The sequence below is a fragment of the Nestor notabilis genome, unplaced genomic scaffold (genome assembly GCF_000696875.1).
Source record: "Nestor notabilis isolate BGI_N333 unplaced genomic scaffold, ASM69687v1 scaffold16283, whole genome shotgun sequence".
NCBI lineage: Eukaryota > Metazoa > Chordata > Aves > Psittaciformes > Psittacidae > Nestor > Nestor notabilis.
Window position 1 is genome coordinate 4,791 of NW_009923442.1, and position 12,063 is coordinate 16,853.

General features: G+C 41.2%; 1 protein-coding gene across 1 annotated transcript; it reads right to left on the minus strand.

Moving 5' to 3' along the window:
- Nucleotides 1–1,617: 1,617 nt before the first annotated feature.
- Nucleotides 1,618–10,603, minus strand: LOC104401429 (deleted in malignant brain tumors 1 protein-like). The gene is made up of 7 exons (XM_010012140.1): nucleotides 10,476–10,603; nucleotides 9,813–10,024; nucleotides 9,401–9,573; nucleotides 8,521–8,909; nucleotides 7,566–7,770; nucleotides 6,695–6,822; nucleotides 1,618–1,825 (listed from the first exon to the last, which is right to left on the minus strand). The coding sequence occupies exons 1-7, from the start codon at nucleotides 10,601–10,603 to the stop codon at nucleotides 1,618–1,620; spliced, it is 1,443 nt and encodes a 480-aa protein (XP_010010442.1).
- Nucleotides 10,604–12,063: the final 1,460 nt, after the last annotated feature.

A 12,063-nucleotide genomic window follows, 5' to 3' on the forward strand; every position in this document is an offset into this window, starting at 1 on the left:
AAATATAGCCCCCACAGTCTTCATAGAGAAAGAGGAGAATAGAGAGAAACCATGTCTTTGAAATTACAGTTTCTGGAAACTCAAAAAGACCCAACTCCAACCCAAAAATAAGCTGGAAGTCATTCAGACTTGGCAGGCTCTTTAGAACAGCAGCTGTCCAATTAATTTCTACATTACAGTCTGTGACTAATTCCCTCATTTCAGAAAGAAGGAGGAAAAGTCTGCTTGGATGGGTACCAGGTGGTTCAGGGCAAAAGAGGTGATCCAAGTGTTATGCTAGGAAATGAAAACAAATCTCCCTCCCAGTGACCCAGCTGGGTCAGTGACGAGTTTCCTCAGCCAGGCATGATTTTCTTAAAGTGTGCTTTTTGTGTCATAATTTTTAAGCCCAAGAGAGAAAAATCTCCTAAAATACACAAGCTGCTGTGAGAGTTTTAATATCTCCTTAGTTTTTCCCAGCTAGTGCCAAACAAATCAAATTTAAATTTAAAAAACCCATGAAAATAAAACTACCAAAATAAAGAAAACCAAATAAATAAGGAAAATATCTTCTTGTAACACAAGATATTTAACAGAAATTGTGCAAAACCTTGTGCTCGGGTTCAGGGGTGCTGGACAGCAAAGACTGCAATTCTTTTTATCTTGAATTTGCCAAAAATGAAGGGCAGTCGTGAGTCCGACTTAAGAAATGCATTTGCTGTCTCCTCTGAGTTTATTAAGGGTGGTGGACAAACCAGCAACCCAACTGCAGTGGTTGTAGCCATGAATTCCCACTCAAGGTGGATTCTAGTGCAATCCTGTAAACAGCTTGTCCATGGTTTGTGAGTCTGATGGAGTTATTAAAAGAGATAGAATGATCAGTCAAGTGAAAAGTGATCTCCAGAGTAGGTTCATTTAGTTATTTAACTGAAATTTGGTGCAAGTGTTCAGTCTCAGGCATTAAAGGACACCTAAGCCAGAACTGTGAGCAGAAGGTTGTGCTTAGCTGCTTAATTCAGCTTGATGTCAATGCATATCTGTGGGCTTCTATGGCCAGGCATGGGGAGAAAAGAATGAAAACAAGGAAAAATGTGTTTCTTACCCATATCCTGTAAACCCAAACTAACTTTCTGTAGTCTCAATCTACACGGGGATTTGTTATTCACAACTGGAAGATGAATTTACTTGCTAGCTATGAGATACAGAAACAAAACAATGTTTATTTATACCCATTTCTAAATATTTTTATAGTAAGTTCCTGGGAAGGAGGACTACAGAGTTGAATTATCTACATCATACTCCAAAATTAGAATAGAAAGATAAACAAGACACCAAAGCACAGGAAATTCAGCATATAAGCAAGCAAATGAGAACTTTATTTCTGAGTTTTGCTTTAACCCCAAATTCTGGCCAAATAGGTTGTATGATAACACTGGGAGCAAACAGCACAGTGGCAGGAACCCATAAAGTCCATATAAATTTTTTTTACCAAAAAATGGGTGTTTGAAACCAAGTTATTATGGATCTATTCTCTTCCCATTAAAAAAAAAAAAGCCCTTCTCAAGTGCTACTTCAGGAGAGATGTTCAGGAACGTGCCACGTGCATCACATGTACCTGACTTCATCTGGATCTGTGGATCACCGCTTATTGTCCAGGTCATCATAATCAACCTCCAGCATGGCTAATTCCCTCAGGTTCTGGGTACCTTTCTCCATGGCGGTCCACTTGCCTAGTCTGCATATGACATCTTCCATGGAGGGATGCACTTCCTTCATTCCTGACAGGACTCTCCAGACGCTGAGGACTTGTGCCCCTTTTCCAATCGCTTTGTCAATGGCCTGTTCCCTACACAGGGATCCCAGCTGTTAGACTACTGGTCCCATTATCCCAGCATTGGAGCAGCCGGGTGACAATGTGCTTGCCTGGACAATGGCTGAAATCTGTTCACGTATCTTGCAGCTCACTCAGGGATAAGGAATGGGTGGTTACTGCCTCATTTATGAGTTTTTCCTCTTCCTTCTCCCTGATCAGTGGCTGCCTCTCTTCCTTCTCCTGTTCTTGTGATGGCCTTACTTTACAGCAGTCAGCCTCATCTGCTTCCTTCTGCTCCCTCCTAGAAGCAGCTCCTTCATCCCTTACTAAATGAGCTGACCTCCACTTCCATTATTTCTTCTTGTGTATAGGGGTGACTGGTAACAAGCACGGGTTGGTTCTTTGATTCAAACTCAGTGCCTGTTGTTTTGTGTCAGATCTAGAGACCACCTCTGCTCCTTGAGGACACTGAATAGTATTGAACAAGATCCGGTGGTCACGGCCCGGGCCCCAGCATGCTGCAGTGATTTGTTTCTCTGGAACTGCAGGATGACAGCATCATTTTTCCAAATATTTTACAATTTTTTCAGGATTCTGCACTTATTCAGAGCTGAAATTCCAAAACATTGAAGGTGACCACTGTCCATACTATCCCACACCCCCTGTCACTCATAGATATTTAGCCTTGGAGCAGATCTGTGGGTGATGGTATTCTTAAATAGTTGTTTATCCCTAAGCAAGATCTGAAACGCATTCAGGAGACATAGTGACAGGAGCATGCTGGTTTGAGCAACCTGTGGATAGTCAAAATTCTCAAGAGCTATTGTAATTAGCCTGGAGGAGAAGGGGAAGATGGAGGAAGGTATCTCTGCCATAGACTAGATCTTTGAGGAGGAAAGGTAGAAGGTGTTATTATTAATAGTTTCCAACAGATGGCTCCCAAAGTATGGAGATGATGAAAAAGCTGAGCACAAATACCAGATTAATCTCAAGACCAGTAGTTTTATCATATCATAAACCTGTGTTGCAAAGTACAACTATATGATAACTTTAACCCAGCCCCCAGAGGTCATAAACACCACTACAGGGAACATACACAGCAAGTAAGGTGTTAGATGACGCAACTCTGAGAACATGTGCAACAGCTCTGAGAGCAAATAAATCAACAGTGAGTATTATACTATTACAATGAATGCTTATAACACATCTGTTTTAGTATGCTCTGGTCAGATCTGTCATTACCTCAACTCTTTAAGCCCCACGCTGGGTGTCAAAAAGGACTGTTGTGGTTTACCCCAGCAGGCAGTTAAATAGCACACAGCCACTCATTCACTCTCCTCCATCACAGTGGGATGGGGAGAGAACTGGGGAAACAAAAAAGCAAAAGTCATGGGTTAAGATAAAATAGGACAGAAGAGGAAGCGTAAATAACAATAGTGATTGATAGTAATAGAATTTGAGTATACAAATGCAATTGCTTGCCATTAACAGACCAATACCCAGCCAGTTCCCAAGCAGGGCCCACTGGCCAAATTTTCCCTAGCGTATATACTGAGCATGACACCATAAGGTGTGGGATATCCCTTGGATCAGTTGGAATCAGGTCCTGGCTGTGTTTCCTTCTAGTTTCTCGTGTCCCCCCAGCCTACTCACTGCAGGGCACCATGAGAAGCTGAAAAGTCCTTGACTTAGTGTAAGCACTGCTCAGCAACAACTAAAATATCAGAGTGTTATTAACATTATTCTCATCCTAACTCCAAAACACAGCACTGTAGCAGCTGCTAGGGAGCAAATTAAGTGTACCCCAACCAAAACCATGACAATGTTGTAATTCAGTCATTATCCTCTCCCAACTCACACACTACATAGGATGACACTTGTAAGGGATTTTAGCATTCTGTTGCTAACAACATGTTTAGTTGGTGCTGAGATCGTTGGTTGACTACATACTACTGAGTGTACAAGTACATACTACATGATTGAGTAGTAATGGTCATAATAAGAAGTAATTAAATAATCATCTAATGCCAAAGTCAGGCAGTTATTCAAAGCAAAAATCTGCCAAGTGATGGTTGATGTGTCCTCTCTGAGGATGTAGAGGTGACAAAAAAGCTCATTTAAAAAGAGCAAAGGCAATGGCCTCCCATGTGCTCCCGGTTCTTGACATCCTTCTGTTTGCAGTCATGAGGCTTCACTATGTGATTGGCATAACACTGATGTACACAAAATGAATGAAGAAAAACCCAAAATAAAAGGCCAAATAAACAATTTGAGTTAACATTTTTGGCTTTAATTCTCTGTATTTTCAACTAGGACTTGAAAGGCAAAAATCCCAGATCTTGCTTTTCATGTTTTTGTGCACCAGTGGTAAATGTTCATGTGGGATTTGGTTGTTTGCATTTCCAGCATATTTCAGCCTGATTTGTGAATGCACACAACACACTCTGAAAGGCTGGGTAAGTCCTGAGAAGCCAAACTCCTCACAAAGCATACAATCACGGGAAAAGGAAGAAATGAAATAATTTTATTGTGATCAGCAACCAAAAGTATTAAAAATCGAACAAAACTTTACTCTGGAAAGCAGATACGAAATGTCTTTCAACATTTAAATAACGCTGTGGTGAGACCTGAAATGTCTCCTGGCTGGGATTCGATCTCTTGGATGAGATTTAGGGGTTTGTGTGGTTTAGGATGTATGCCAATGTGGGAAGGCTTCCAGCTGATTTGACAAGCTGTTAGATCAGATGGTGTGATTCAGCCTTAAATATTGCAAACAAAAGACTTTTAACAGCTCAGTATCTTTTGTGTTCAGATTTATCTAGTCTAGAAAAGTGAAAACTCAAAGAAAAAAAAAACATTAATCTTCAACTAGGTAAAATACATCTAAGGAGAAAGGGGAGGAAATTTCTTCCTGTGGCTACGAGGAACAGGGCAAAAGCTACTGGGCTCCACCTGCAACAGTGAAAAGTGAGAATAGAACTTGTGAAAAGCCTTTTCAACAGTGATGCTAATTTTAATCCTGAGTCATGTCAAGCATAAAAGTTTGCATAGGCAAGTTAGGGAAATGTCTGTCGGGAAGATTTTGGGCTGAGAGTGCAGAGGGAAGCTCCAGCTGATGTGCTTTTGAGCAGCAGTGCCCATGGTGGAGGAGGAGGTGGCACAGGGTTGGCTCACATGGAGCATAGAGGCAGCAGCAGGGACCTAGTAGCTTTGAAGGAAACAGGCTGTGACGTTCATGGAGACAAAGCCACAATGTGAAGGGAGAAGGGGACTGGGGTTATAGCAGCGATCTCAGGAGCAGGAGGTATGTCAAGGAGATAACAAACGGCAGGAGAGAAAAGAGCAAAGGTAGCAGCACTAAAACAGTTGGGGAACTTTTTCTAAACCTCTCAGGGCAGGATGATTTCTGTGCCCTGTTCCTTCTCAGCTTTGCCAACATGAAGAATCAAGGAGTCTTTCAAAATCTTCCCTGTGAGGTCTGGATGTTTGCTTTATATTTGCTGCTAGGTTTTATCTTATTTTCTACTCATCCTTTACAATTTGGCTCCATCAAAATGCCTTGCTGTAGCCACACACAGAGGTGTGCCCAACACTCATACAAACCAGAAGTACCTCACACCTCTTCACAGCAGTATCTAGAAATGTTTCAAAAGACAACCAATGAGCAGAAAGCCCAATACTGGAGGTAAAGCTTTCTCTCCAATAACACAGAGAAATACACTGGTTGTAAAGGACAATTAGCCCTCACTGGCATGTGGGGGAACCTCCTGTCATGTTTCCTGAAGTCCTCACCTTTGGTGATGCAGTGGGAACAGCAGCAGATGCAGGACCTGCTCAGATGGGTGAGGATGCTCAGGGACTCAGTCAGCCATCTGCTTTGGAGGGAACACAGGGGTGGAGGAAAAGTGGATCGACAGGTCCTTCGAAGTCCCCTGAAGAATGTGAGTCATTTTGCTTTTTATGAGTGATACCAGGAGAAAATAATAGAAACCAAAAGGCATTTCTGAATGAGGAGTCCTCCTAGGCCAGGTATCTTCTGTAAATTTGCACATGCAGAAAGAAAAAGAATTATCTCATTCCTTTTGAAGCCTGCATTAAGTTACTTAGAAATTCCCTATGTGGTAATTTCAGAAGCAGGGGCTCAGGCCACTGCTCAGCAAATTTTTAATCCAACAGACCACACTCTTCAACAGAGTAAAACATCCATCTGTATTTTAATCACAGCCACATTAATTTGAAAGACAAAATAGAATTACTGCTTTGTAAACATTTCTTCCTTTGACTGATTTTAAATTACACTGCTCACATAACAGATTACTCTAGCTTGGAAATCTCTGCATTTTACAAATAAGCATAGAAGCACAGACCTGTTACTTCTTCATTGAGAAATTTAGCATTAAGAGCAATGCTCAAAACAATGAGAATATTGTATAGCCACAATTCCAGATGCCATGGTAAGATCAGTTTTTACATTTCCTTTCCAGACATGACCTATTACTTCTCCCCAAATTAAATGGGGAGAATGCCTTTTTACTAAACCTTGAAATACTTATTGATACCTCATTCATATTTTCTCTTCAGCACACAAAATTTCAAGGCATTAGATAAATGGTCTCAGAAGAATGTAAGAAGAGAATTAAAGAGGAGAAAAATTATAAGATGGTTGTACCAAACAACTCATGACATGAATGTTGAAATGATTTCTTAATTGTTTAAGAGGTGTTAGGATGACAAATTGTTCTAAAGCACTACAACAGGATAGGATTTATTGCAGAGAAAGATATCACAGCTTCTTACAAATAGCACTTATGTGACTGTGGTCAGTGAAGCATTTTGGCAGCTCATAATACGTGACATTTGCCCTGTAGTCACTGAGTGGATGAAGCTGACCTTTGAGCTCACATTGTCCCATGTGAAAGCAGTTTCTTCAGTGCAGGTCTTGCAAGAAACCCAGCAAGAACAAAGACAACAACTGCCAGGACAGCGGCGGCAGCAGCAACTGGTGCGAGGGGGTTATCAACAGCACCCGCCTGGGGAGGAGCCACAGAGGAGTCCAGCCCTGAGAGTGAAGGCAGAGGAGGCTGATCTCAGTTTATTAAAGATCAGGACACAGATAGCTGCTGCGTTAAAAGGGATGGTTCCCAGATAAGAGTCAGAAATAGGCTAACTTCATTGCTTTAAACTATTTGAACATGCTTTACATTAACAGGGATGACAACGTAACTTAACTAAGCAAACTTGATAAGCAGAAGACAACTAAAGGAATTAAATGGTTCTCAAGAAGGCTGAGCGGGCCATCATGTTAGCCATTAGTTCAATTGGCTCCAGCAGAGTGGAGCTAATTAGTTCAATGGAGTTATAGCACTAAAATTTTCATGGCAATTTCATAGCACCCAGTTTCATAGAATCATAGAATGGGTAAGGTCCCTTCCAACACTAACCATTCCATGATTCTGTGAAAATGGGTTACACACTACCTCTTCTTTGGGACAGTCAAAGCAGTTATACTTTATACATGCAGGTCAAAACAGGGGGTTTGCAATGTGTTGAAAGAAGAGATTTGTAGGCATTTGGCTCAGCCAAAAAAATCTCTTCTTTTTACGGCAAAGTTGGCTAAATCATATTTCAGTGGCAGATATCAGAAAACCTGTGACTTTTCCTAAAGCCCAAAGTAGTTTTAGAGTAAATATGAAAGCAAGTTATTTGACTTTACCAATATTCCTACTCTGAGCACCCTCTCGAAGCTGAAGTGGCCCGACAACCAAAAAAAAACCTCAGCAGAACTTGCATCTCTCTTGGACCTGCTAACACAGCCCCGGTAGCAGCGGGAGGAATAGTCACGGAGCCTGCACACCACCAGCTCGCACCGCAGGTAGACTAATGAATGGCGGCTGATGAACTCAAAGGCATTAAACTTGAACCGAGCAAAGTGGCTGTAGGGGGAGTAGTATGTGGCATAGGAAGAATCTCTAACACATCTAAAAAGAAAGGAAAAGAGAATTAGGCTTCCTGGACACACACGGGTATATTCCTGCAGTAATGCAATAGATTAGATTAAAACAAAATTATATCATAGCCAGGTCCAAGAACACAATGGGACTAAGATTCAAATTTTATAGCATTGTACAGACTTTTTAAATATAGACTTATTTAAGTCCTATGAAGCAGCTAGAGTACTGGCAACTCTTTTTTTCCGAGAGAAGGATATTCTATTTAGGCCAGGTTGGACAGGACCTTGAGCAACCTGGTCTAGTGTGAGGTGTCCCTGCGCAAGGCAGGGGGGTTAGAACTAGATGATCTTAAGGTCCTTTCCAGTCCATACTATTCTATGATTCTAAGTGTTGAAGAGGGGAGAACAGGCTTTTAATAATGTCTGTGCAATAAGAGCCATAAAAAAATTATTCTAACGCTTAACCTGATTTTACTAACATATTTAATGCCTAGGATGATAGATTTCTGCTGACAGTTTTCACTATCTCATCTCATCTACCTCACTGCTTCGGATTTTGCATATAGGACAAGGATGTACCAAGTGAAATAAAATATTTGTAAAATCTAAATGTAATTTCATATTTCCAGGCTCATACTGTAAAAATGAAAAATCAAGGGCCCTTCTTAACAGCCTGTGGATACTGAGGTCTAAACCAATTCAGGTTGGTGATAGTCTTTTAAATAAATGAAGAAAGGGTATTACAGCTATGCTTCTAAGAACTTGAGAAAGCTCTTACCCATTCCTGATTATATCATAGGCCAGCCTGTTAAAATCATGAGGATCAGGTGATGCCACACATGTGTCCACAAACACGATCAGATTTGGGTCAGAGCTGTGAAGATAAGCTTGAAGGTACAAATTCTGGTTCAAGTCAATGTAGTACGGAGAGTTGTGCACTTGTTGCAAGAACGATGAGGAATCGTAGAAAGTGATGTTCATGTCGTATCTTCCAAACTGATTTTCGTTCACATCTACAGTGTCCTCAGCAACATACATTATTTGCATCCATGTTTTCTGTAGCATTTTGCAACTGATATGTAAGTTAATATTCTTTTTCCTCCTGATTATGTTCCCGGAAGATGTAACTTTGATCGTGTTGGAATAGTTGATTGTATCATTGTTCTCCTGTTTAACATGCAATTTAAAATGAGGAATTGCATTTTTGTCATGTTACATGTTCTAAGCTTTAATGGAGTAATACACAATTTGAAAATGCAGATTTACCTTAAGCTCCTTAAACCAAGAAGCTGATGTTGGTCTTTTTTGCTCAAACAAACTTGCTGAAGTACGCAATTAAACAGAAGTCAGTGGAGAAAACCTCTGTTAATTCCAAGTCAAAACCAGCTCATTGAACATCTGTACCAAACACCAACCATGTAGTACAGTCATCCCAAACCTGCCCGGCACTTTTAATACTACATCTGCTTTAAATCAAGGAGAGTTCATATAATTTCTTCCCATGCTTTCCTCCCTAGCAGCTCATTTCTGTTAAGCATGGGGAATCCCTAAAGCTCTAAAAACCTCTGGGTCTCATTGGTTCACTTTGCACTGTAGTCCAGAAGGGCCCTTTCATGACTCTTTTCAAAGTGGGTTCCACAATTCAGGAAAATACATACCTCTCGTATTGTCCCACAGCCGTTGTAGGGAATGTTGAATATAACCTCACGTGACGTGATTGTTGGTCTACAACGATTGTCATTCAAAGTGACCATCTGTGCTGAGTAGCCTTGAGACTGGAGGTAGTCTTTGCTAACCACTGCATGCATGTAGTCTGGCAAGCACCGAAGGGCTGGTAGAAGAAAATGCCATACATTAGTGACTTTATGAATTTGCTAGTGATTAAAGGTTGTAATTGAACAAAATATTAGTTTTGCTTCATTTAGAAGGAAGGCAGTTCACATACCAACCCATCATATTCACATGCACCATATAATTTCCCTAACATCTTTAAATGCACACAAATCTTTATTTTGCAAACAAAAGCAGTAATCAGGCTTGTATGTCGATAAACACCAACCAACAACTTACTAGAGTTGTGAACTGCTGGAATAGAGGAGTAGTGAGCCTGAAACCCTCTGAAGGTGTTCCTCGAATCGCTGTGAAAGCGAACGGTCATCATGTTTGAAGAGGATGTGTACGTGGGAAAGGAACCAGAACAAAGTCTCCCAAGAAGAGGGGAAGAGTGTAGAGGCCCGTCGTAGACTTCTACATAGTCATACTGGCACCTGCCACTTTGCAGCCTGGCAAACAAATGTCAGCACTATGTCAGATGCATTTCAGAAACTCAGATTTAACATGTGATAAAATCAGCACTTAAGGTTTTCATAGCTGAGGTTTTATTCATTTTGTATGTAGATGTAGCAGAAAATTGGGAGCAGAAAATACTACAGCAATCCAGATTTTTTTCTGCATAGAATCGTAGAATCATAGAATTGTTTGGGTTGGAAAGGACCTTAAGATCGTCCAGTTCCAACCCCCCTGGCACAGGCAGGGACGCCTCACACTAGATCAGGTTGCTCCAAGCCCCATCCAACCTGGCCTTGAGCACTGCAAGGGATGGAGCCTTCCAACTGCTGGATGTTATTGAAATAATCTTTAAAACTGGGAAGGTTTTCTGTTTCAGAAGGTTTTCAGACTTCTCAAGTATGTTTTGACTTTGTTATTTGCCCAGGGAATCAATATTTTACTTACATAATATCTCTAAATGTGAGCATAACGCGGAAATTGTTCTCTACTTGTATTTCCCACACGCAGTCAGCATTGTCTGGATAACTTCCAGGGTAGAAGGGAGTCTGCAGCACCCCAGAGGAATTTGACATTGAGCCACCACAAAAATAAGGTGCTGCAGAAAGAAATGGAAGAGAATGTACTTACAGTAACAGTAACCTCTACAAAGTTGTACTTGAGCTGTACGTGTTTCATCTACAGTTGCTGAAAAGCAGGTCTCCAGCTAACTGCAACTAATATTCTGTATGACCCAATCAAGACGAATGTTTTTTTATCCCTTTAGGTTTACTTTCATATTGGATTTGGGATTCCCTTTCATATCTATGGTGTCAGAACACCCTCAGGCTGGGCTTGTAACAACTTTGGGCTTTCTGCTCTGATCTCTCCTTTCTGCAATTGAGGTCTAATTCTGGGAGGCATCATGACAGTCAACATGGAAGTATCTTCCTGAGCAGACAGCATCCCTTCAGCCACCCTGCTGCTTCTCTTTATTCCCCTAAGGACTTTGGAGGATAAATAAGCTGCCAGTCTTCTAGGAAAACTCTGTAATTTTATGGTCACAGACTGAAATAAGCATTCCAGGCCACTGGGCCACGTCTGAAATATGTCTTATTTTTGCTATAAGTGTAGCTGCAAAAAGCTTTCATGTTATTGCCAGATGAATTAAATATAATTTTTATGTTAAATACACAGATAATCCTAGAAGTTTCCTTATAGGAAGGTAAGCACAAGCTATGAACAAGATACAAAGACAACAATCCTCCTTTTGTATTCCTGCACAGCACACTCCTCACTTGTCTCAGAATTTTGGAATATTCAGGCTACTCTAAGCTTGGGAGCATCAGCTATGCTCAGATACTGCCCTTTCCCATGATGAGACTGGATGGGCTCTCAGGCACCTTCAGTTTTGTATAGTCTTCTACTGTGAATAATCAAGCTCTGAATCTAGAATCTGCTTTCTAAGGCAAAAATAGGCTGAAGACCATGACAGCTCAGCAAACAGAATAGCCAAATATTACACATTGCAATAATTGAACACCACCTTGCCAGTAATAACGTATGTGGTTAAAAGTTAGAGATTTAGACCACACATCCTTAAGCCTTGATCTACCTGAAGAGCCCAGTGAAGAAACGACTTGCCTACAGCCGACCATCATAACAGAAAAATAAGTATCACTGAAATGCAAGAGGATATCACAGCCTGCCTAAGAATTATCATGCAAGTTTAAAGTGATATTTACATAGAAACAAAAATCAATTAGCAACCAAACCAAACCAAACAACAACAGGGAGATGGCCCAGAAATAAAAGGAGAGAAGAGGCAAAGAGCATTACCTGATGGAGATGTCCGGGTGGCCACAGCAGCTGTGGGTATGGAAGAAGAAGAGCAACAAGTGAGTGTGTTGCTCAGGAGAAAGCACAGATACAAGCTCATCATGGGGCACAAGGTACCATGACAGGGATTTGGGTGAGGAGAGGATGGGGTCACAGGGAGCTGAGCACAGAGGAGCACAGGAGACCCGGTGCCTGTGCTGCCCACGGACCTGCACAG